Source organism: Cibotium barometz, chromosome 15 (assembly GCF_041138505.1).
Source record: "Cibotium barometz isolate CiBa-2024 chromosome 15, ASM4113850v1, whole genome shotgun sequence".
NCBI lineage: Eukaryota > Viridiplantae > Streptophyta > Polypodiopsida > Cyatheales > Cibotiaceae > Cibotium > Cibotium barometz.
In genome coordinates this window covers 59,453,745-59,479,512 of record NC_141060.1, presented here as the reverse complement: position 1 = coordinate 59,479,512, position 25,768 = coordinate 59,453,745, and the positions used below count along the sequence as shown (strand labels likewise).

General features: G+C 44.5%; 1 protein-coding gene across 1 annotated transcript in view; it reads left to right on the top strand.

The window, feature by feature from the left end:
• The first annotated feature begins 2,210 nt into the window (after positions 1–2,210).
• Positions 2,211–25,768, top strand: part of LOC147631494 (E3 ubiquitin protein ligase RIN2-like) — a 32,026-nt gene continuing 8,468 nt past the window's right edge. Inside the window, exons 1-4 of the mRNA XM_086809886.1 lie at positions 2,211–2,852; positions 23,050–23,127; positions 24,711–24,797; positions 24,973–25,094. Coding sequence (XP_086666012.1) covers positions 2,631–2,852; positions 23,050–23,127; positions 24,711–24,797; positions 24,973–25,094 — 509 coding nt within the window. The 5' untranslated portion in view covers positions 2,211–2,630. The remainder of the gene's footprint in view (positions 2,853–23,049; positions 23,128–24,710; positions 24,798–24,972; positions 25,095–25,768) is intronic.

Genomic DNA, 25,768 nt, shown 5'->3' with positions numbered 1-25,768 from the left:
ATAAGTCTACAAGTTTGAGATTGGCTATGCCACTAGGGACCGAGGGATCCACCCCGTCAACCTGTTGGTGTTTAGGTGTAAGAAAACCACAAACTTCAAGTTGCTTGAGGAGCTAGGCATCTCTCTTGTTAGGCTGTTATTATAGAGATATAATAAGATATAAGCTCACTAGACTCTTCTTAGGTTTCACAGAAGCCCCCAAAAGGCTAAGGCACACTACATGGCAGTAAAAGCCTCATGATGCTTTAAAGTATAAAACCACATAATGCCAACAATGCTTTATGAATGCAATGATTCCTTTACTACATCTTCTACTTATACTTGTGTTTCACTTGTCTTCTATAGTACGACAATGATGTTTTGTAGAGCTGACTACTCAAACCTATAAGATGCCAAACCTTCTTTGTTGAGCTAGAACTCCAAAAGTTCTCTGGCCAAATGCAAAAAGCCCTTAGTCTAACCCCTTAGAAAGGAGGTTACGAGATCATTATAACACTGCTACTAATGTGAATCTGTTGCATAGAGAATCTGTTGGCTGATAGTCTGTCATTGCCTATAAATTAATGTTGATCCTCTTCTTGATTGAGTTAATAATTCCACTTAAAAGGTCTTTGATGAGGTTGTTGTTGCCACATTATTGTAAATCACTTTCTTGATCAATAAACTGTCCAAAAACTACTTAGTTTCATCAAGATTAATGACTAATCATAAGATTAGCACTCACCTTTGTTGTTAGTCATTAGAACTATCTTAATGACACTTAATCAACAAATTGCTAGAATAAACTTGCACTGTTGTCATTAAGATTCAATAATCTTGCTTTCTTACATAAACTTTCAGCAATATCCACTGTTTTCTTAAGTTTGTAACAATTTTCTCTTAAAGGAACCAGAATCTTGCACAAGAAATAACCAAGATTAATGAAAGGTTGATCAAGAATCACTCATTGTCACCAAGATTTGATTCAGCACAATAATCTTTGCAAACTTTTAAAATTTTGCATGAAGATTCTTGAAATTTGGCTCTGCGTAGTAAGCTTTGTATAAATTTGCAATTAAACTACCAACTGCACAGTTTGCATAAAATCCTCCAGGACTGCAATCTACGATTGCTCAAATATGCTAATAGAACTATGAATATTGTACCAAGATTTACACAGCAACCTTCAATATCCTCCAAACTGCCAAGATCCCCCAGAAGCAAGGCAAATATAAAAGGAAACTAAGGTTTATGAATAGATTTGATGAAACGAACCACTGATCAAGGAGATTTAGCAAGAAAGTTAAAAGAAAATCACTCAGAAAACGGCTGAAAACCTTAATCCAAAAATCAAGAAATTCACAATTCTCCCAAATCTGTGCAAGAATTAGGGTTTCTAGAATTTGTGATTAGCATATATCAAAAAATGATCACTATTAATCCCATTGCTAATCCACTTAAAACAAAATCTAAAAACTATGTAAAAGCACTGTGCCTAGGCCCAAACCCATACATGTGCATATATAATTGCTTCATTAGAGGGTCCATAATAGCTCTCTATGCACATCATAATTGCAAATAATTACAGTTGATGAGACGTTATGCAGGGTTAAGAGTGCTAAGTGATGGCATTGAAAGGAACCTATTGTTCTAGCTAACTAAAATATTTAGAAAGAACTACATTGATAATGTTTGTAAGGATTTTAATGCACCTACCTAGGAAATTCCTACTACTAAAAAATTGTTCATTAATGAGAGCAGCAAAATCTGATGGAATTGAATGCATGGGACCACGATATACTAGTCGTAGGTTGTTGCATGAACAAGCTACGTGGTGCACTTCTTGGTGTAGTGACCTATTCCTAACTGTTTGTTCACATGTGACCCATGGCAGCCAACTTTGGTGGACAACTTTGTAGCATTCTTGGCCAATGGCCATTCTTTGCCCATGGTGAGAAGGATTCAAGTTAGGTTCATTTCCGGAACACTTGGTGCAAAACTTGGGGGGGGGGATCCCATTTTCTATTGCTAGTACTAAAGTCAATGTAGCTACTAGATGCTGGAATTCTGCATGTGACCCACCTCCACAGGAAGGGGCACCTGATTGATGGGTTGAAGTTCTATTCCTTGCCATCATTGGGATTTGTTGTCATTAAATAAATAAATAACTAAATTGTGTGTTTTCTTCGAGGATAATTTTTTTTAAAATCATCATCAACGCCGCCTTTTTTGCGCTTCTGATTAGTTTAGGAGAATGCTGGCGTAGAAAACACGAATCTCCATTTTTATTTACACAAAAAAAGAAAATTACATTATCTGATCTGATTTAGTCATTGATGAGTTTCTACTCATCCCGCAAATAGAACCTGAAAAATGAAGGAAAAAAACGACCTCTTCTTTCTTGCCCCATCGCCGTCCTCTAGCTGTCTCTCGTGCTATGTCAATTCAATGCGTACCCTCCTCCTTCATAGAAGCCTCGCGGCCCGCCGTGTAGCTAGTAGCATTCTGCCCACATCAGCAAGTACGCCAAATAGACGACCTTGTCTCCATAGCCCACCTCTCTCTTCACATATCTGATTTGAGAGAGAGAGAGAGAGAGAGAGAGAGAGACGGGTATCTGATCTTCATTTTCGAGAGAGAGAGAGAGAGAGATGGGTAGAGGCTATGGCTCCTTTGTTGCCCTGTACACTGCTGCGAGCGTATGTGGACTGGCTTGTAGAATGAAGTCCACCTTGCCCAAAGCTCAGCCTCTTGAAGATGGAGCTGTTGCTGCTGCTGGGCTTCTTCGATCCCTCTTCCAATCCTCCATCACCACCGCATTGCTGGCTAACCTCCTGGTCAACTTCCTCATCCTCGCCACTCTCTCCACAAAGGTACGTTGCCCTTTTTTTTTGTCTCTCTATAGACTAAGATCTGTAACTTCATGCATTTGCTAGATCTGATGCTTGCATTCCTGCTTGCTTTTTTACCGCCATCAATTTTAGCTGTAGGGGACTTCTGATGTACACTCTATGACAGCACTGGGCAGATAAAGCATTCTAATCATGCTATAGGTCCTTCAAAGCGTTTGCTAGATTTATATAGGGCAGAAAGGTCAAATACAGGACAGATGCTATTGCAATGTATGGGTTGTCTCAAAACAATCTGTCACCATGTTGGTCGTTTGCCGCTGTGGTTGGTGTGGCAGCTCATCCCCAAGTGTACATGCAAGCTTCGCTGAATACATTGAACTGGGGGACAATAACAGGGCTTGGTGCTTTTACATTGTTTGGGTTGTGTCAAAGTACTCTGAGACACTACTCATACACTTTTTTGTGCGATAAAGCACCAGCAAAAACCGCTATATTACTGATTTGGTTGTGTCAATGCAAATTGTCAAAACCTGTACCAGTGGTACTTGAGCTTTGGAAATCAAGTAGTATAGCATCTTGCCATCACTGAGGTAGTGAAGATCAAAGGGCTAACTAGTGGATATGCGATTATAATTGTTCAATCACATGCATCAACAAATTGTATTGGAAGTAGTACACTTATTGTTCATGTCAAAAGAGAAAAATTCTGTTTTGACAATATCAAGATTTTAGTGATAGAGTGGAAGATTTTGAAGTTTTTAGTAGGATCCAGCAATAAGTGACTGGATATAACGTTGGGGTTGCTTCAAAGTTTCCCGAAACTTTAAGCGAGAAGAACAGAACTTTAAGTTTGGTATCCCTGTGGTGAAGTTTTTTGACCGTCAGATATATATATTCACTCACATATTTCATGCTGTGTGGTTTTACTCTGATCTCTTGTATATCTGGTCCTTCCGTCCTTTTGCTCCCACATGGTATCAGAGCTATCGTGAGCAAAGGGATTGAAGACCTCGAGAGCACACAGCATGGATCGTCTACCCGCACTCTCAAAGGACCGATTCTTCTCACTAGAAGATGCTTCTCCAAACTCTGATGATCTAGACCACATAGGGAATGGGATTTCTTACTCAATGGAGAATCCTGTTAAAGATCATACTTTGGGAGATGATCAACCCATGCACATCACCTCATCCACACCACCTTTGCCATCACGATCGCCCTCTCCGACTTTATCAGATTTTGATTCTAGTGGGGGATACATTCCTTCTGCCATTGTGTTTGTATGGGACCCTGGCATACTTCATCTTCTATCATCTTCTCTCATGGTCCCCTTTTTGGCTTGAGAGGGGGTGTGAAGAAACAACACTTTTTCTAGCCCTAAAAAGGGACTTTCTAGATATTTTATATTTTTGGGGTTTTTTGTCTTGGCTGCTGGCCTACATCTTTATGGTGACCGACCAACACCCCCGCTTCACTATATATAGCATTGCCTATACCTCATCACCATGTACCACTTCATCGCCATATCAGGTACCATCTGGCCGCCTATAGCAGGGGCTCATATTTGTGTTTTCCTCTACTGGTCCAGGCCGCCTTCTGCAGGGCTTACATCAGCCTTATATCAGTCTGTTTCTTGACGCTTACATTGGGCCTTCTTCTGCTCCACATCTGCATTTTACTTCAGCACATGTCATCGCCTACATCAGAGCATACATCAACGTTTATCGTCTGTCTTACATTAGGAGATGAGCGCTTACATCTGTGCTTACATCTGTGCTTATCATCTGCCTTACATCGGGACAACAACCCTCTCTGCTACACATCGGGACAGCAGCTCTCTTTGCTACATCGGGACGGCAGCCCTCTCTACTTCAGGTATGCAGCACCCGTGTCACCAGAGCTTGCACCACTCGGGACGGCAGCCCTCTCTGCTTCAGGTACGCAGCACCCGTGTCACCAGAGCTTGAACCACTCGGGATGGTAGCCCTCTCTGCTTCAGGTACGCAGCACTTGTGTCATCAGAGACTCCACCACCATCATCGCCATCGATGTTACCTTTTTCCATTGCCACTATTGAAGGGAGAGAATTAGGGTTTCATGTGGGAGACATACACAGAGAAGAAGGGAGAGAGAGAGACATGTGGGGATAAGTCAACTCAAAGTATGAGTGTGTGACTCTCCTATCACACATGTATATTTGCACTAGTACACACAGTGCACTTAGTACATTAAAAGTACTAAGTGTACTATGTACTATAAAACTTATGGGCTAGTACACACTATAAGGGTGGGCATAATGCCTTTACCCCAACAACCTCCCACTTAAAGGCAAAGTGTCCTTAAATGAAGGAAAAGAAAAATCAGCATGTACATGATAATATACAAAGCCATATCAAGGCTGAAACTGGCCTCATCCAGTGCCCATCAAGTGTCTTCAATGAGCAAACCGCTCTGAAGGCAAACTCTTTGTCAACAGATCAGCCGGGTTGTCATCCGTATGAATCTTGACAAGCTGAATTTGCTTGTTCTCTATCACCTCTCTGATGAAGTGATACTTCACATCCACATGCTTCGTCTTTGCATGAAAGACAGGGTTCTTTGCCAACTGGATGGCACTCTGACTGTCACAATGCAACAATGGAATATCCCCTGTATAACCCAAATCAACCACTAACCGAGATAGCCATAATGCCTCCTTGCAAGCCTCTGTGGCTGCAATATACTCGGCCTCTGTAGTAGATAAGGCAGTGCACTTTTGCATCCTGGATATCCATGACACAGCACCTCCCGTGAATGTAAACACATAACCGGTGGTAGACTTTCGATTATCTGGATGACCGGCATAATCCGAATCTGTGTAACCATGCACTAATGCATCCTGTTTGCCAAAGCAAATGCACATATCGTGTGTGCCCTTCAGGTATCTCATGACACCTTTCACTCCTTCCCAATGCTTCTTGCCAGGGTTGGCCATGTATCTAGAAACCACTCCCACTGCAAATGCAATGTCCGGCCTGGTAGCAACCATGGCATACATGAGACTGCCACAAGCTGAAGCATACGGAATCTTGGTCATATCAGCCCTGCCACTATCTGACTGTGGGCTGTCCGTAGCACTGAGTTTCACATATGGAGGCAAAGGAGTACTAGTCTTCTTCCTCCCTTCCATATTGAACCTCTGCAAAACTTTGCCAATGTATTCCTTTTGAGACAAATACAACACATGCTGATTTCTGTCCCGAAGTATCCGCATACCCAAAATGTGATTTGCATCACCCAAATCCTTCATATCAAAGGTCTGATGCAGCCTCTTCTTCAAGGCATCCATCTCCTTACGAGATTTCCCGGCAATCAACATATCATCAACATACAAGATGAGGATCAATAGATTGCCATCCAAAGCTTTCTTGGTGTATAAGCAGTGATCTATGTCACTCCTCCTGAAATCCTGAGATTTCATGAATGTATCAAATTTATGATACCATTCCCTTGATGCTTGTTTGAGCCCATAAAGACTCTTTTTCAGCTTGCATACAAGCTTCTCCTTTCCATTCACTGCATAACCCTCTGGTTGGTGCATATATATCTCCTCATGGAGATCACCGTGAAGAAAAGCAGTCTTCACATCCATCTGAATCAAATCCAGATCATCATGAGCAACCAAAGCTAATACAGCTCAAGTGTGGTCATTTTGACCACTGGAGAGAAGATCTCATCAAAGTCCACACCATATTCCTGCTTGAAGCCCTTAGCCACTAACCTGGCTTTGTATCTTGGCTTTGCATCAGGTGCAACTTTCAGCCTGTAAACCCACTTGCATGGCAAAACCTTCTTGCCTGTAGGCAAATGCACCAACTTCCATGTTCCATTTTTGTGCAGAGAATCCATCTCTGACTTCATAGCACGCTCCCAAAGAGCCTTGTCTGCCCTTTGTAAAGCCTCCTTATAACATGAGGGCTCCCCACAGTCAGTGAGCATCAAGTAGTCAACCCCTGGAACAAACCTGTCAGGGGCTCTGGAGGGTCTTGTGGACCTCCGTACCCAATGACCATCATTTGCAGGTTGCTGTCCAGCCTGCATATCACCTATTGGTGGCTCTTGTTCCATGCCATAAGGTTGAAGTATCATGCCTGGTATCTCCTCTAACTGTGGGATATCCATAGGGATATCTTCTGCCATCTCTGGCTGTCCATTTGGACCATTTTCAGCACCATTTAAGGGTTGGTTTTGCTGCTGCAATGGCTGATTTACAGCCCTTTGTTGTTGTCCATGATGTCCATCATCATCAAAGATGACTTTGCCAGGCTCCTGTTGCCTTGCAGGCTCCTTATACATGCATGTTTCATCAAAAATGGTATCATTGCTGCGTATAATCTTTCTATTCACTGGATCCCAAAGTCTATACCCCATTTCACCTCTGTCACCATATCCTAGGAATATGCATTTGTGAGACTTAGGATCAAGTTTGGTGCGCATTTCCCTGCGTATGTGCACGTACGCAATGCAACCAAACACTCTCAAGTGCTTGTAGGACGGAGGCTTCCCTGTCCATACTTCCTCTGGAACTTTCCCACCAAGCCTCGTGTTAGGTGACCTGTTTATAAGATGAACGGCTGTCATAACAGCTTCAGCCCAAAAACCATGAGGTAACGCAGCATGTGACAACATAGAACGGACCTTCTCCTGAATGGTCCTGTTCATCCTCTCTGCTGTCCCGTTTTGTGGAGGATCATAAGGAGTAGAGAGCTCCCTCTTGATGCCTTTAGCATCACAAAAGTCCTGAAACTGTTTGGACATATACTCTCCACCATTGTCGGAACGCAAAGCCTTCAGTGTTTTGCCAGTTTGATTCTCAACAAGAGCAACAAACTTCTCAAACACTGAGAATGTATCACTCTTCAAAGTTCAAACGAAGAGGATAGACCCACACCTTGCGTGTGGCATCATCAATAAAAGACACAAAATATTTTGCCCCTCCCAAAGAAAGCTGAGGCTTCTCACATACATCTGTATGCACAAGCTCTAACTGAGCATCTTTCTGTCCAAGAGCTTTCTTGTGGGGGCACTGGAGTTGCCTGCCATATATACAATGCTCACAAAACTGAAAACTTGAAAACTTTAGAGAAGGCAAGTAACCAAAACGAGACAATTGCTCCATTCCTTTGACACTCATGTGTCCCAACCGGCTATGCCACATAGAGATTTCCGGCAGCTCGATTGCATTTACATTAGCATGATGACAAACACCTTCATGCATGAAGTAAAGAGTGTCCACCTTAGAGCCTCTGGCAACAACCAGTGAGCCCTTACTAATCTTCCACTTTCCACGACCAAATGTGGTAACATAATCAGCATCATCAAGCTGTCCAGTAGAAAGCAGGTTCTTCTTGATCTCAGGCACATGCCTGACATCATGGAGCATAAGCTGTGAGCCATCTGAAAACACAAGCCTCACATCACCTCTGCGAAGAATCTTGCATGCATGGTTGTCACCCAAATAAACTACTCCTTCATTGCCAGCAGTATACCTGACAAACAAGTCTCTGCAACCTGTGACATGAAAGGAGGCACCTGAATCAATGATCCATGAGTGCATACCATGACCATCTCCTGCAAGAAGTGAATGGGCATCAAGTGAAGACGTGAATAGGACTTCATCCTCACTGTCACTTGCATGTGACACATTTGACTTCTTCAATCTTGAGTCCACTTTTGCCCTTTGGCTTTGCATCTTTGGCTTCATCTTTGTCTTTGTCTTTTCCTTTTGATCATTCTTCCATTTGTAGCATTGCTTTTTGATATGTCCCTTATTGCCACAATAATGGCATTCCAAGTCCTTTTTGGAGCGGGACTTGCTCCTTTCCCGTTCTTGGCTTTTACCCCTTTGCTGGGATCTCCCACGTGCATTCATTGCATTGGACTTTCCAACAGAGTTGTTTTTCCTGTTCATCTCCTCTTGAAGGAGAGCACCCTCCATATCTGCATATGACAGTATAGCATTTGAATTGCTAGTGGCTGTCCTGAATGTGTCCCAACTCTCTGGCAAAGTGCATGAGAGAGGTGGCTTTGAACTCATCGTCCATTGCCAACTTTTGATTGATGACCTGGCTGACAACACCATTAAACTCATTTAGATGGGCTGTCATAGACGCCCCTTCCTTCATTTGAAGACCTATGAGTTTCTTCAACCAATACACTTTGCTTGAGGCACTTTGCTGGGCATACAAGTCCTGCAATCTTTGCCACATTCCCCAAGCTGTCTTCTCTTCACGTATGCTAAAAAGTAAAGTGTCTGACACAGACAACATGATAGTGGATCTTGCTAGCTCATCCATATCTTCCCATTCTTCAGCAGTAAGAGAAGCGGGCATTACACCCCTTTCTTTGATGGGCTTGTGCTGCTTCTTCTGGAGCAACACATTATAGCACTGGGTTTGCCAAATGTCATAATTATGTGAGCCTTCAAGCTTCTTGATGTGAAGCAATGAAGAGCTCTCACCTATGGTTGCCATAGCAATATGCAACCTTTGTCAATGCCTGACTCCTTGCAAGATGTGCAAACACTGCACCAAAGCACACAAAGTGCTCACAGTTGTTCTCCCAAAGTTTATCTCCCACTGCGGAAGCACAAATGCAATTCTATTCCCATTGTATGTGATAAAATCACCAAAATCTGGTTGCTGCAGATTTAGGACAGCACCTTAAATGTGCTCTGTTCCCCTTCCAAAGTACTATACAACAGTACTAAGTGCTCACCAATGATGTACCAAATCTGTACCGGCAAGTACAGCAGCTGAAAATGAGCTTTTTTCTCACTCAAATCAATGTACAGCCATGCCAAAACTTGTACAAAGTTGTACCAAATCTGTACCAACAAGTACAGTAGCAATAAATGCTCTCTTGGCTGTCCAAATGAGTGAAAATCAGACCTTGACAGTCCTCACCACTGCATACAACAGTCTCGGACAGAAATTGAGCAAAAGCCCCTTGACTGCAAGTGGATTTTTGAGGGTTCAAGGCATAAAAGTCTTCCCTGCTGCTTTGCCAAGCTCAACAAGCACAAAATCTTGAAAAACCCCTTGATTCGAGATCAATTTTTGATCATGAATGGTACATGAATGCACATGAAGGCATCCAGAGTCTTCACAATGCTTCCCCTTGGCCACATATACATCCAATACATAAAAGCCCCTTGATTTACAGGCACATTGAGTGCTTGACAGGCAGCAACACATTGCCCAAAGCATCAAATGCCAGTGCTTGCATGCAAATCAACCCAATTGGCACAAAAGCCCTTTGATTTGCACTCTAATTTCTTGCAATTTTGCCCCGGAATGTGACCAATGTCACCCAATTGTTGCCAATTGTGCTCAAATCTGAGCCATGAGGACCTGTACCTGCTCAATTGATGATAATGGACATGCAAATTCCAAAATTGAAGCAAATACCTCGTACAATTTCTGATTTCTGTTGCAATTGCAGGTACAGTATCTTGAGCAGGTGTCGAGTAGTGTGGTTACAAGTCGTCAACTGCAGAAAATTGAGGTTGGGCTTCGTATTTGCTGACTTGTGAAGAAGCTGATGCTGTGCAGGTGAGCGATAGCTGAGGAGCTCTGCAGCGATAACGGGGAGCTGGTGTTGACGATAGACGAGCTGGTGGAGGATAGCTGCAGCAGCACTGAACAGTAGTGAAGTGGCAGATTCCAGGTAGCGGCAACGGGTAGTAAGAGGCGGCGCTAGTTTGGGCAGGCGAGGGACCAGACGGCAGCCAACGCGGGCAGAATAGGCAAAAACGTGTGTATATAGCCACAAACGCGCCATCCTACGCCTCCTACGCTCCTTGCGCGTGTTGGTCCGCAGCACATCCCTCCACAGCACGCCCTGTTCGTTGGGCCACAAGAAGAAGCGGGTGGCGTGAGTATCTCCCTGTAGAGAGCGAGGGCCTCCCTGCGCGTGCTGGTGAGGCGCCGCTGCCCTTCCTCCTCGCTCACCGGCTTCTTGATGCTTTTATGTGTCTGCTTGAGTGTGCATACCCGCCTGACTGCATGCGCACCTGCATGCGCATATCCGCCCTGTGCTTTGCTCACGCTGGCCAAAGTCCAGCGCTGTTTCCAATGCTCACACGCACAGGCTGTCGACCTTCAGCCATGCTTGCTTGGACACACACTTGCAAGCTACCTGCCTGCGCCTGACCATGCTGTCTCAAGACCACACATAGTGCTCTTCTCTGGATTGCAACGACCTGTTGTCTCAAGACCAGTTCTGCACACGTAGCACACCCAGGGGACCAGTTCTGATGCAGCACGCAGGTCCGTACAGCGCACGCAGGTCCGTACAGCGCACGCAGGCTCTGATACCAGTTGAAGGGAGAGAATTAGGGTTTCATGTGGGAGACATACACAGAGAAGAAGGGAGAGAGAGAGACATGTGGGGATAAGTCAACTCAAAGTATGAGTGTGTGACTCCCCTATCACACATGTATATTTGCACTAGTACACATAGTGCACTTAGTACATTAAAAGTACTAAGTGTACTATGTACTATAAAACTTATGGGCTAGTACACACTATAAGGGTGGGCATAATGCCTTTACCCCAACAACTATCACATCGGAGTGCTTTGCTTCACATCGACGCGAGCCTTCGTCATCGACCGTGCTTTAGCTCCGACGTCTTCTCTGCTTTAGCATTGGTCTTCTTTCTGCTCAGAGTCACCTCTCATATGAGGGCTCTTGTACATATCTGCACTCACGTAGTATCTAGTCCATACTATGCATAATGGAGTCGATAGTTATATAGTCTTGTGGGTTGACTACCATGAGTATATAACATGCACGTTTTATAAGTTGAATTTGGGCATGTTCCTGGATTCATCTAGGTATATATCTGCACTCACCCTTTTATATATATTCACTCACATATTTCATGCTGTGTGGTTTTACTCTGATCTCTCGTATATCTGGTCCTTCCGTCCTTTTGTCCTCACACCCTTGTCTTTGCCTTTATGATGTCCTTGTTGTTGAGTCCTAGACTTGGAACTCCCTCGCGTCTTGAGGGTTGTAGCAAGATGAACCGCATCTCAAAGATCATGGGGTTGATGTGCACAAATGTCTGCGTGTGCAAAGACAATTTCAAACCATCCACAAATCACTCAGCTTGCTTTGGCTATTGGACAGTCCTTGGGAGCATGATAGAAACAAGCGAGATAGTCGGTTATCGATTCGCCATGTTTCTGCACGAAAAGCTCGGAGTGTTTCTTCAATTCACGTTGGTAATCGATGGGAATAAACTACTTCAAGACTACCTTGCGACAGTCATCCCAGCAAGTCACGGAGTGGTGCCAAGGTGGTCTTCCCACCACAAGAGAGCAAGGCAATCATCTGAGCAAGTCATGGAGTAGTACCTAAGGTGGTCTTCCCACCTGTCAAAGAGAGCAGCACCTGTCAAAGCCGTATGCACCAAATGGAGCTGAAAAATATTTGAACGCATCTCCCGTCCATTCCGGCCCCTATGCAGTGTCACACGTGCAAGCTCCATTTTCAGCATTTGTGGATGTTTTATCGCTTTTATGTTTTATGCAAAGTGATGATGGATATGTGTTAAAGGCTGTGGCTTATGTTTAATTGTTTTAATATGCATCAAAGGCCCTAGTCCCCCGGGCGGCGCCGCGAGTTACAGATATAGCCTCGAGTTTATGCGCATCCATGGATGCCTTCATGCTAAGAAGTAAAATCAATGAGTTGTGAATCTATGACAAATATCTAGTGACAAATTTCAGCCTTGCGCGATGAGATAAGGGTTTGGTTGTGTAGGGAAGCACAGTATACTCCAAGTAACCCAAGTACAATGAAGAGAACCCAAGGTTTGGTGGGGCAAGGAAGCACAATATACCCCAAATAACCCAAGTACAATGAAGAGAATCCAAATATTCACTTTTCCCAAACCTGAATGCACATGGGTGCCTGAGAAAAAAAGAAATTTGCAAGTTCCCTAGGCTTTGATACAAACTGTACAACTCTTGCGCCGATGTGCTAGGGTTTTCCAGAGATAGAAAGACTAGTGCGGTGGAATTACACATACAGAAAACACAAGAGTCCTAAACTACTGCTTTGTATTTGTACAAGAAGAAGTTATACAACTGAAATTCAAGTATAAGATGTGGCTGAGAAGGAGGAAATCATAGTCCTGTGACCTATTGTTCACTCTTGGCTAGCACTTCGCCTACAAAAAAATGCTCTGTGAAGTACAACGTTGAGGAAAGCAGATGAATATGATGATTTGGCGACCCACATATATATATGCACCAATGCTCCTAGTCGGCAGTAGTAGCTGTTGGCCAACTGTACCCGACTGCCACATCATTACCGCCACATCCACATTGCCATGTGGCTGTGCCACATGTCCTCTGTGATGTCCGACTTTGCCTGTTGGCTGCCATTTGATGTTTGGCTCTGCCCTACATACTCGTAGGTGTGTCACACTTGGTATTAGCCTCAACCACAAATGGTTGGCCAGGATCTGGTAAGACTAAATTAGGTGCTTCCTTCACCTTGAGCTTGAGAGTATGAAAAATCTTGTCAAGCCTCTCATTCCAGGTAATAGGACTATTGGACTTCCATCCTCGTCCTTTGAGAAGGTTCGTGAAAGGAATAATCAGATTCGAATAGTCCTTCACTAACTTTTTAACAAAGATAGTGAATCCCAAGAATGCCCGAAGTTGCCTCACTGTTCGAGGAACCGGCCAGTCCAACATCATGTAGATCCACTCAAGATCAATGCTCATACCATCCCCAAAAATTTGATGAACTAGGTATGTGAGCTCTTTACAGAAGAGAGCTTCGCATACAGTCGTTCTTGCTTGAGGATCCCCACATGCTCCTTGACGGTACAACTGTAAAATAAAATATCATCTAAGAATACGACAATGAACTTCCCCAAATAATCTTGAAAGAGATCATTCGTCATCTTTGAAAAGTAGCAAGAGCATTCGTGAGCCCAAAAGGTAATACGAGAATCTTGTAATGGCCATTTCACGTACGGAAACCTGTCTTAAAGACATCCTCCTCAGATATATGTATCTAGTGATAGCCAGTACGAAGGTCAATCTTCGTAAAATAGGCAACACCCTGCAACCTATCTATCAAATCATCTGCTCTAGGAAGAGGATATGTATTCTTTATCATAACTTTATTCAACTTTTTATAATTCACACATCCACCAAGTACCATCCTTCTTGTGCTTCAAAAGCACTAGAGCTCCCTAGGGTGATGTACTTCTGCGCATCTGTCCCATCCGGAGATAACAACTATGAAGCAATCTCATCCTCTTCCAGCTGGCTCATCCTATAAGGTGCTATACTCACAGGCTTGTTGCAAGATGATGCAGTAGTGATGGGTGAACATTAGTAGGACCAACCGGGGAACTTTTTACCCTCCATTGGCACTTTATCCAATACATTGCAGTTTACGCCTTTCATTGTACTCTCTCATGACTGTACTTCTCTATGTGTGTGTTTGTGGGTTCTTGTGCTTGGTTGCACCTTCTCTGTAACAATTGGTACTAGAGCTATGGCCATTGTGCACCCGGGGGATTCCTTCATCTGCAGGCAAGATAAGTATTTCAACTTGTTTTTCCTTCTTGTAGGTAATATCTACGTGGCCTCTCACATCTCGGTTGTGGTCATCTTGGCTTCTTTGGAGGCCTCCTTGTGGAGCCTAAGGGCCTATAAAGCTCTTTAAGCAAGGAGCTCAAGCACATGTGAAGCCCATGGGCTGTAGAAAGAAGCACCGCCCATAAGCTGCTCAACGCCTCCAGCTCCTGAGCCCGCTCCACCAAGCCACATACACAAAACAACTCGCCTAGCATCTAATTAGAAAACCCTTGGGCACCATTTAGGCTCCAAAACTGCTCCAAATATGGCTGCAAGAAATAATCATGTGTACGTGGCACGTCGAAATGTGTGCATGTGACATAGGCTTCCATTGGATGGGAAAAAAAACAGAGTTGATTCTTCACCTTTTTGCATTTTAGACAATGTCAGTTTAGTTGATGTGGAGTTGATTCCTTAGCTATACTTGCATTTGACCATGCCAAATGATTGCAAATGATTGCGTTCTCTACTCCTTTCAAGAGAGGCTCACACTAGAGAATGGCGCGCACACAATGTATGACCATTGGGTTCATAGAGCATCTTGCCCTTATATTCTCTAGTTTGCCAACTTGGCTTATAGCCTTAACCTTGTATTGATTTATGTGCATACAAAAATTCTGGGTTAGCATAAGTCCAACCATATCACCAATTTATCCTCACACACAAGTGCTTGCTTGGCACAAATATATAGAACAACAATCTAGAGAGTCAAGATTGCACTTTGGTATGTTAAGTTTGTGGAATAACATGAACTTTCCATTGGTATATGTTTATGCCGTATTAGCGGACATGCAAATTTCTTTTGAAGTCTTCTTCCAAGTTGTGGCCAGTCACGTGCATCCCGCACTTGGATGCCACGTAGACATATTTGTACAGAAGGTGAAGGACCTGGGATGGTGAACTGGTCCCATGTGAGTCCAGTGCGGGACGAGTCAGCCAGTTGTCCTGCACAGTCGTTCGAGGTCAGGTGTGCATTGTCCTGCACAGTCGTCCAAGGTTAGCTGTGCACTGTCCTGCACATGAACCAGTGCTAGTCCACGTTGTAAGTCTCCCTCTGGAATGATGTCAGTGATTCTGTGTATCTGGTATGGTACTGGATCCCAGATGATTGTGTGTAGATAGTTAGGGTTTGCTTTTAGAACAAGGGGCCAGCCCATAGGGCTACCCCAAGTCTTAGTGTGGGCATGGGGATGGTGTGAAACCACCCCCATGAGGGCCAAGAAGGCCCTGGCTGAACCCACCAGCCATGGAGGGCTGTAGGACAGCCCTAAGGGCAGGCCAGGGGTAGCCGACTGGTTATCCAGCCATAGGAGGGGTGTAGGGCAAGTATGGGGCAGCCCATACAGGCTGCCCAGCCCCAGGGTACTTGCCAAATCAGTGCCCAGCCTCTTGGAACTAAGGCGGCTAGTGCCAGCCAGCCAAATCAAAGATGCGTAGCATTTTTACTGATTTTTCCAGCATTTAATGCTGATTTATCAGTCGTGGGACAAATTGTTACTGGCCGCCTGGACTTAAGCTGGCCGACTGTCCTTTATGGAGTAGTATAAATAGGGAGCCCACAATCCCATTGTTTCATCTCATTTTTCACCAAGAGCCAAGGCAAACAAGGGCTAGACAAGCCAAGGAGTTGCTAAAGCAAAGGGGTGAAGGACTGCAGGTCAAGGGCAGAGTTTTCTCAGCCAAGAAAGGTCAAGGTTTCTGTATTTTCTTTTCAGATTTACATCATTCTAATAAAGCAAATACACCATCTGTGGTGGGGGCCCTACAGAGGGTATTTGGGACCCAATGCTGTGTTCTCTCCATCTCTCCCTCTCTCTTTCTATTTTCTGCACATCTTCATTCAGTTTGTGCGTTAATTCTGTCGCGAAGAGTGCTGATTTCTGAGCATTGAAGTTACCGATCTTCTCCGAAGCTTCTGCATGTTACAGTGGTATCAGAGCCTACTTCAGGTGCAAAGATTCAGCAAAGAAACCAGAATTTTTTCTCGCTCGTGTGGTTGGTTTTCAGACACCGGTGGACTACCCCTTTCGGAGTGACTCTTGTCCCTCGAAGGACGGTTGGTTTCTAGCCTCCGGACGTCTCTCACACAGATAGTGGATGGTCAGATTGCGCTCTGGAAAGGAAGTGCGTTTTTCTGCTATGGCGAGCTTCGACGACAAGAGAGACCAAGAACCATGGGACCAGAGTGCACCAGGTAGCCGAGCTAGGACACCAGGCTTGAGTGTTACAGATATGTTCTAGCAAATGATGCGAGCAATCGCAGACCAAACAACCAAGTTGGACGAGCAAAAGGCGCAGATCTTGGCTCTTGGCTCTGAACGAGCGTACCCGTTCTCCAGCGTTGCGTTTTCCATCTCCTCCTCCCTCTTCTTCCGTATCCCAGATTCCAAATCCTCGACACAGGGGTCCTCTCGCGGGGTCACGACCGCAGCCGAGCTCTTTGCTTGAGTTGCAGATGCGTGCATTGGAGATCCGACAACGTGAAGACGAAGCCATGCGACGCGTGGAACATGAGCGTTACCTAGCAGCTTTGGACGCCGGATTGACACCGGTGGCGCTCTCGAATCATTTTTTCGAGAAAATGAATTTCAGTAAGTATAATGGTAAACTCGATCCCACAACTCTTTATTCATGGTTACATCAGTTTGAAGCTTACTTTGCCGCAGTTAGAAAGACAGATACTGACAGAGTGATCTTAGCCAGTTGGTACTTGGAAGATGAGGCCATTTCTTGGTGGATTCAGTGGGCTCATGCCCACACCAGATTAGGTATGGCAGCTTATGCGTAGGACGAGTTTGTCCGCGACCTTAAGTAGCGGTTTCTACCGCCCCTCTACCTTGAGCGACTTGAAGACGAGTTCAGGGGAGCGCGTCAGAACGCGCAACTAATAAATAGAATTTTGACTTTATGTCTGCAATTAGGCTTATCTAATTCGGACAAGAAAGGGCAGTTTTTGTATGGCCTTGACACGCAAATCCAATGGGAGGTGCGTATGTTTAGGCCAGCCACCTTTGAAGACGCACTCTGGCTTGCCAGAGTGCAGAAATGAAACATAATGGTGGCAAGTCCAAGACTTCCCAGCCGTCTTCTCCTAGGACAGAGCCCGGGAGCCTCTGGCTCCAAGAACTCGAACAATGCGTCTAAGCTTACTCTAGACCAGAAAGCGGACCCAGGAAAGATAGGTGGCATGTCAAGTGCTGAGGAGCTTTCTCAGTACAAGAAGGAGGGCAAATGTTTTTTTTTGTCATACAAAAGGACATACTTCTCGGGATTGTCCTAAGAAGCCTCCAAAGCCCGCCGCCGCTGCCTCCACAGCTTCCGTGGTGAGCTCAGCTCCCACATAGACCCCAGTGGCTACCCCTAGTTCTTCAAACCCCGGTGCTTCAGTTGGAGCAATTATTAGCCGGGAGCTCGAAGATAAGCAGAAGGGCACCCATGACTAGGAGTATTAGCGCAACGAATTGCTCAAGTCCTTTGGCTACATACGTGGCCAGAGAGTTGTTGTCTTGTTTGACAGAGGCAGCACGGAGGATGTGGTCACGGAACAGGTTGCTAGGCGTGCCCGTTTCGACCTGACTTCGGTGGACAAACAGGTTGAGGGTTTTAGCACAGACATGACAACGAGCGTCAAGTATGAAGCTCTAGGTGCTAAGTTGGTTATTCAGGGCATAGAATTTGTGCGTGATTTTATGGTTGCTCCTCTTGTAGGAGCAGACATAATTTGGGCATTCAGTGGTTTCACAAGTTTCTTCCTGATGTCAAGTGGGACAAGCACATGTTCCAGATCAATTGGAATGTGTCAAACGCCCCAATGACCATTAAGTGTGAGCCAGGAATTCCGAACTTTTCGCTCATAAGCCACTTGCAGGCTAAGCGAGCAGTCAGGAAAGGCGCACAGTGTGCGATGATATACATCCGGACAGCCTAGACAGTGGCCAGTGCTTTCGAGAAGTACTCGGCTCTCCATGAAAAGTTCCAGAAGATTTTTCTTCGGGACAGCCTCCCTCCCCAGCTCCCCCCGTCCAGACCGGAGGACCACAAGATTGACCTCCTCTCAGGCTTGGAACCCCCGAGCAAGTTTCCGTATCACCTTTCCAAGGCAATGGAATCGGAGTTGGACCGCCAACTCCAAGAATTGTTGCAATCTGGCTTCATCCGCCCCACCGTGTTGCCATTTGTAGCACCGATCTTATTTGTCAAGAAGAAAGATGGGTCTTCCCGCTTGTGTGTCGATTATCGTGCACTCAATAAGCTGACTACTATCAAGAGCAAATTCCCGATGCCTCGAATTGATTATATTCTCGAGAGGCTGAATGGAGCAAAGGTGTTCTCGAAACTTGATTTAAAGAGTGGATACCACCAGGTGCGGATTGTGGAGGGGAACATCCCCAAGACCGTCTTTTGTACGGAACGGGTCCACTATGAATTTGTGGTCATGCCATTTGGCTTGACGAACGTCCCAGCTACATTTAACCTCATGATGATGCGCGTTTTTCGAGATTTGATCGAAAAGTGTGTTCATATTTCTGGATGACATACTGGTATTTTGAGCTACGGTTGAGTAGCATGACATTGATGTGGAGAAAGTCCTTAAGTTGCTAGAAAGCAACGAGCTCTACGTCAATGAAAAGAAGTCAGAATTTTATCTGTTCCAGGTGCATTACTTGGGATACATAATTAGTGCCGAAGGCATTCGACTGGATCTGGCCAAAGTGGCCGAGATTGTCAATTGGGAAATACCTCAGGCAGCCTATGACATCAGATCCTTTGTGGGTATATGCCAGGCATACTCCACTCACATAGACAAGTTTTTTGATCTCTCGGCGGATCTCACCGATCTGCTAAAGGGTGTGAAGACAAGAAGGCAAAAGATTCGAATGACTCCACGAGCGTTGAAGGCATTCAAGAACCTCAAGGTGGCTTTATCAGAAGCGCCTTGTTTAGCACTTGGCTCGTGGACGAGGCAGTTCAGGTGATCACCGATGCGAGTAACATCGCAATTGGAGGTGTATTGCAACAGAATGGTCATCCAGTAGCTTACATGTCTCGTAAGTCACTGCCCGCAGAAAAAAATTACGCAGTCTATGATCGTGAACTCCTAGCAGTTATACAGGCCTTGAAACATTGGAAACATTTTCTGTATGGCCGTGACTTTGAGGTTTGCACTGACCTTCAGGCATTATGTTGGATTTAGACAATGCCAAGTGTACAGTGGAGTGATCGACAGCACCGCTGGAGTCAGATATTCTAGCAATTTGGTGGTATGATTGAGTAACTTCCAGGAAAGGCCAATCCAGTGGCCGATGCTTTGAGCAGGAAGGGACAAGTGACTATGATTCAAACCACTAGACTCGATCTTGTTGGTACAAGACTAGATGACATGAAGCACACGTATGCGGATTCCGAGGAATTCGGTACACAGTGGGAACAGGCATTGGATGCCACAGGACCATGCCACTTTCTGATACGCGATGGTTGGCTTTTCTACAAAGGTCGGCTGTGTGTCATGAAGTCGTTCAGGGCAGCTCTTCTCCATGATGCCCATGACGCCATTACAGGTGGTCATAGGGGCATGAATTCGACTCTGGAGAAATTGGAACGGCAATATTATTGGCCAAAGATGAGGCGAGATTTGTTTACATATGTACAACGCTGTGATATTTGTCAAAAGGTGAAAGCTCCTCGTGGAAAGAAGATAGGGTTGTTACAGCCCTTGCCAATTCCGGAGGGTCCTTTCCAAGATATTTCGATGGACTTTGTCACGAATCTGCCTCCCAGTCTGAGTAAGCGTAATACGCAATGCTTGACTATTGTTGATAGATTTAGCAAATTTGTTATGCTTATTCCTTGCAGGGCCAATGTGACCGCCGAGGATGTTGCCCAGTTGTTCATTCGGCATTGGTACCCGATTGGCGGGATTCCTAGGACCATAGTGTCAGACCGAGATGCCAAGTTTACCAATCATTTTTGGAGAGCATTGTTTGATAACTTTGGTGGTACTAAATTGAATTTTTCCAGTGCATTCCATCCACAGACGGATGGCCAGACAAAGATATACAACTAGTTGGCCTTTGATGTGCTGAAGTGTTATGTCCACGATCAGCAAGGTAGGTGGGAATCTTATTTGTCTTTAGTTCAAGTTGTTTTGAATGATTCTTTTTCTTCAGCTATTAGCAGGACTCCATATGAGGCAGCATTTGGAAGACCTTTCCAGTCATTGTTGACCAGGACCTCGTCTTCAGTACCTGAAGCGAACAGAGTGACAAAAGTCTTACCAGGAGATTTTAGAGTCAGTTAAAGACAAGTTGGCTAAAGCGCAAGAGGCCTACACTCGACAGGCCAATAAAGACCGAAGGGATATGAAGTTTTCGGAAGGGGATTGGGTTTATCTTCGGATTATGAAGCAAAGATTGAAACAGGTGGGCAAGTGATGCCCAAAGTTGTCTTTCAGGAGCTTCGGACCTTTTCCCATGAGGAAAAAGATTAATGAGGTGTCTATGCACTTAAAGCTACCTTCGAGTTGGACTATGCACGATGCGTTTCACGTCAGTTGGTTAAAGCCATATGCAGGTCCTATCCCTTCAGAAGTCAAAGACGAAGCGAAACCAAATATTGTCGATGAAGCAAAAGTTATGGTTCCAGAACAGATCCTTCTGCACCGTTTCAAGCATGGCTCAGGCCGAAGACTAAGACAGTTCCTCACGAAGTTTCAGGACCGAGGGACCCACGAAGCGGTAGGGCTCGACAAAGAGTTTTTTGAAGACTATCCGGCGTTATTGACGGATTATTTGGAGGCTATGCAGTTTCCGTCAAGTTAAGCAGAAGGGAATGTCACGTGCATCCCGCACTTGGATACCACGTAGACATATCTATACAGAAGGTGGAGGACCTAGGACCTGGGATGGTGAACTGGTCCCATGTGAGCCTAGTGCGGGACGAGTCAGCCAGGGATCCATCTCAGTCGTTCGAGGTCAGGTGTGCATTGTCCTGCACAATCGTCCAAGGTGAGGTGTGCATTGTCCTGACATGAATCAGTGCCAGTCCGTACTGTAAGTCTCCCTCTGGAATGATGTCAATGATTCTGTGTATCTGGTATGGTACCGGATGCCAGATCATTGTGTAGATAGTTAGGGTTTGCTTTTAGAACAAGGGGCTAGCCCATAGGGCTACCCCAAGTCTTAGTGTGGGCATGGGGATGGTGTGAAACCACCCCCATGAGGGCCAAGAAGGCCCTGGCTGAACCCACCAGCCATGGAGGGCTGTAGGACAGCCCTAAGGGTAGGCCAGGGGTAGCCGACTGGTTATCCAGCCCTAGGAGGGGTGTAGGGCAAGTATGGGGCAGCCCATACAGGCTGCCCAGCCCCAGGGTACTTGCCAAATCAGTGCCCAGCCTCTTGGATTTCAGGCGCCTAGTGCCAGCCAGCCAAATCAGAGATGCGTTGCATTTTTACTGATTTTTCCAGCATTTAATGCTGATTTATGAGTCGTGGGACAAATTGTTGCTGGCCGCCTGGACTTAAGCTGGCCGACTGCCCTTTATGGAGTAGTATGAATAGGGGGCCCACAATCCCATTGTTTAATCTCATTTTCACCAAGAGCCAAGGCAAACAAGGGCTAGACAAGCCAAGGAGTTTCTAAAGCAAAGGGGTGAAGGATTGCAGGTCAAGGGTAGAGTTTTCTCAGCCAAGAAAGGTCAAGATTTCTATATTTTCTTTTCAGATTTACATCATTTTAATAAAGCAAATACACCATCCGTGGTGGGGGCCCTACAGAGGGTATTTGGGACCCAATACTGTGTCCTCTCCATCTCTCCCTCTCTCTTTGTATTTTCTGCACATCTTCATTCTCTTTGTATTTTCTGCACATCTTCATTCAGTTTGTGTGTTAATTCCGCCGCGAAAAGAGTGAGCATTGAAGTTACCGATCTTCTCCGAAGCTTCCGCATGTTACATGGCCAGCTGGTTTATATTAAAATTTTTAATCTGAAGTGGTGCAACTGCCCAACCAGCTACCTTTTGTGTGTGTGTGTGTGTGTGTGTGTTCGTGTGTGTGTGCGCATGCATGCGTGTGCATGAGCGCATGCTTTTTAGAGCTAGCCTTCATCATGGCTGAGTCTGTAGTCTATGCTATGTATGCATGACGGAGTTGATGATTTGAAGCACTCTCATGAAGTCAAGATCACACTTTGGCGTTTGTTAATTTTGGGAAATAACCTGAACTTTCCATTGGTATATACAAATCTAAAGAGATATTTCTGCTTAATAGCACCATTGCTAGCCATTATGGCCACAAACATGGTCTAGGCTCACAGCCACAGCTATGCACCAAAGAGCTGAGCTGCTTGCTCAAACTCTGTCATACACAACTATCAAAGTCTGCATGTCTTGTATGAAGGACATGCTTTGAAGGCTGACTATCGTTGCAGCTGAGAAGGTTTATCGGTATTAGGACTAATCATCAGGTTGTATGGGAATAGCTGGGTAAAATTTTTGATTTGTAGGATTATTATTTCTGAAAATAGGAACCAAGCATGATGTTGATTAGAATCAATGGATTTGTTTTTTTGCAGGCTGTTTTCTTTGGGCAACTCTCTTTAACGGAGATCCAAAAGTCGGTGGAGAGGCTAATTAATTATGTAATTTTCAAAGTATGCTCTTTTACCAACCGCTGACTTTAAAGACATTCTTCCTTCTTGTAGCTCAAATCATCCAGGATATATGTGAATTTACTCATGTATTGCTGAAAGCATGAGAATGCTATGCTGTTAAATGACCAACACTAGAGTAGATATTAGCATTGCACTCTAGTTGAGGACCTTTGGTGTTCATGTGGGTTATTTTTTTGTAAGGCTATATGAATAGTATATATTGTCTCATTGTTTTTCAACCGCATGTCATGTGCAGTACTGGTACAAGAGCTCTTGGGTGCTGATGATGTGAGTGGGGATGTCATAGCACGTAGTTTATGCTACGCATGATGGAGTTTATGATTTGAGCTTTGTGAGTAGACTCTTAATGGTGTCAAGGTCACATTTTGGTTTTTGGTTAAGCTGAACTTTTGATTGGTATATATATACACATACCAAAGCCAAAGCATTAAGGGGCATAAACCAGCCATCAAAGCTTACACTTAGCCGGTAGGTAATTATCATTCTAGAGCTTGCCGAACAAAGTTTTTAGGGGGAGTTGATCAGTCCATGGTGATAGCCAAGACGACAGAGTAGAACAAGGCCTTTATATTCACCTTGGCATGTAATCTACTATCTACTACACCTCATACACTCTCAGGTTAGTGGAGGAAAGGCTGCATGCCTTTTTTGAGAACAATAGAAAGGCAGGTTGCTAGAGGAGCATCTTTGTGGTCGACTCTTCTACATTCCATTTAATGTGAAGTCATTTTGGAGTTCTAGAGAGGCCAGACTAGATCCTCCCGAGATTACTTAGAGGACAAAGGTAAGTGGTTAGCCTTCTTAGGTATATTGTCACGAGAAGTGTGGTTGTGTGGAAGGGAGCTTGCTGTAGAGAAGATTGTGCTTGAACTGAGCCAATTATTAATATCCTGGAAGAGAAATAATGGCTTTTATGCACAGGCAAGGCTTTGGCAGATAAGGGGTGTATGTGAGTTTTATAACAAGCTTGTCAAAATAAGCTTGAAACATACTTTGTTGGATCCTTTAAAGGCTTAGACTCCCAAGGCTAGGCTTGAGGACATACATTGTTGGCCTGCTTGGCATTCCACATCTGAAGGCTTGCATGTTGCTTCAGGTTTTGACATGAGGAAAGTAGCATAGCTTATTAATAAGTTGTGCATTATACTTACACATTAAGGGCATGGCAAAAGGTAAATCTAAGCCTGCAACAGTCGCAAGAAGTTTTGAGTGCATGTCACCCATGAAAATATGAGTGCTTGTTCTCCTTGCTCTCACACACACACACACACATAATGTATGCATGTATCCACGTTTACATGCATGCGTGCGTGTATGTGTATACACATACATACATGCATACATAATACACTCACACATTTTTATATAAATGTGTATGTTGTTTGTGTGTACACAGATACACGCACCCCCTACCTACCTACAGTGTATGCTTAGACCTTCTTAGTCGCTCAGTCAGTACATATAGTCAATGTTAAATAGATTCAGTACTGGCTGGTGCTAATGTAGGTAGGGTGCTTGTTTATGGTTCTTATTTCTGGTGTTCTAATCTGTTATATTGACAGGGACTGTTTTTGGCACTGATAGCACAGCCAGATATGATGCAGATAGCTTTATGGCTTGTTTGGTTCACTTTTCTTGGGTTTCTGAAGGTATGACGTTCTTTGTTAGTTCTAGCTGCTGTAAGTCAGGGTCAAATGATAAATAATGGCTGATTTGGCTGTCTTTTGTTCCATGGAAGAAATTTGTGCAAAATGGATCTGGCTTTGTACTCTAATTAACTAGTTGACGTTTTGTCAAGAGCTTTTTTTGGTTATATTCTTGCAGGTTTTTCAGGGCTTGGCAAAGGACAGACTTGAGCGATTAAATGCATCTCCTGTAGCAACTGTCTTTGCTCATGGGCGTGTTTTTACAGTTTTGGTGCTTGTATTGCTGTCTAACTTGTTCTGGTAACTTTCTCTGGACCCTCTACCCTTCTTTATTTGCCACACATGCATGTGCGTGCGCACACACACTCTTTATTTTTTTCGTAATAGAATATATATTACCAAAATTACTTTACAAATGGCCACATGGTCGCCATGTGATGTACTAGCTTTCCCTCACTAATTACTCCGAACCACAAGTGTAGCTCGGAGTACCCTCATCCAATATATAGCCTTGTCATTCTCCATCAAATGAGCTGACCGCACTGTGTGTGTGTGTGTGTGTGTGTGTTTAGTGACAAAGAGATGCCCTCCCACGAGCAGTGGATAGGGAGCGTCTTCAAGGTCTCTCTCTACAGTGACAGAGAGATGCCCTCCCCCACGAGCAGTGGATAGGGAGCCTCTTCAAGGTCCTACAGTCACTCATCTTGGACATTCTTGATGGATGATGATGATGTCTCCCTACTGTTATCCTCATTGTAAGCACATGAGCCCATGATGCATTTGATCTCTCGTTATACCCACATGATCCCATGATGTAGCTATATCTTCTATTCACTTGTTATCAGGGCATAGATAGTTTTCTTTTCAGTTTTCCATGATCCAGTATTCTCATGGATTCGTTGTATTACTTTTTGGTCTCATGGACCTATTGGGTCGTTTGAAACACTAATATTACTTTCTTTTCTCTCTCTCTC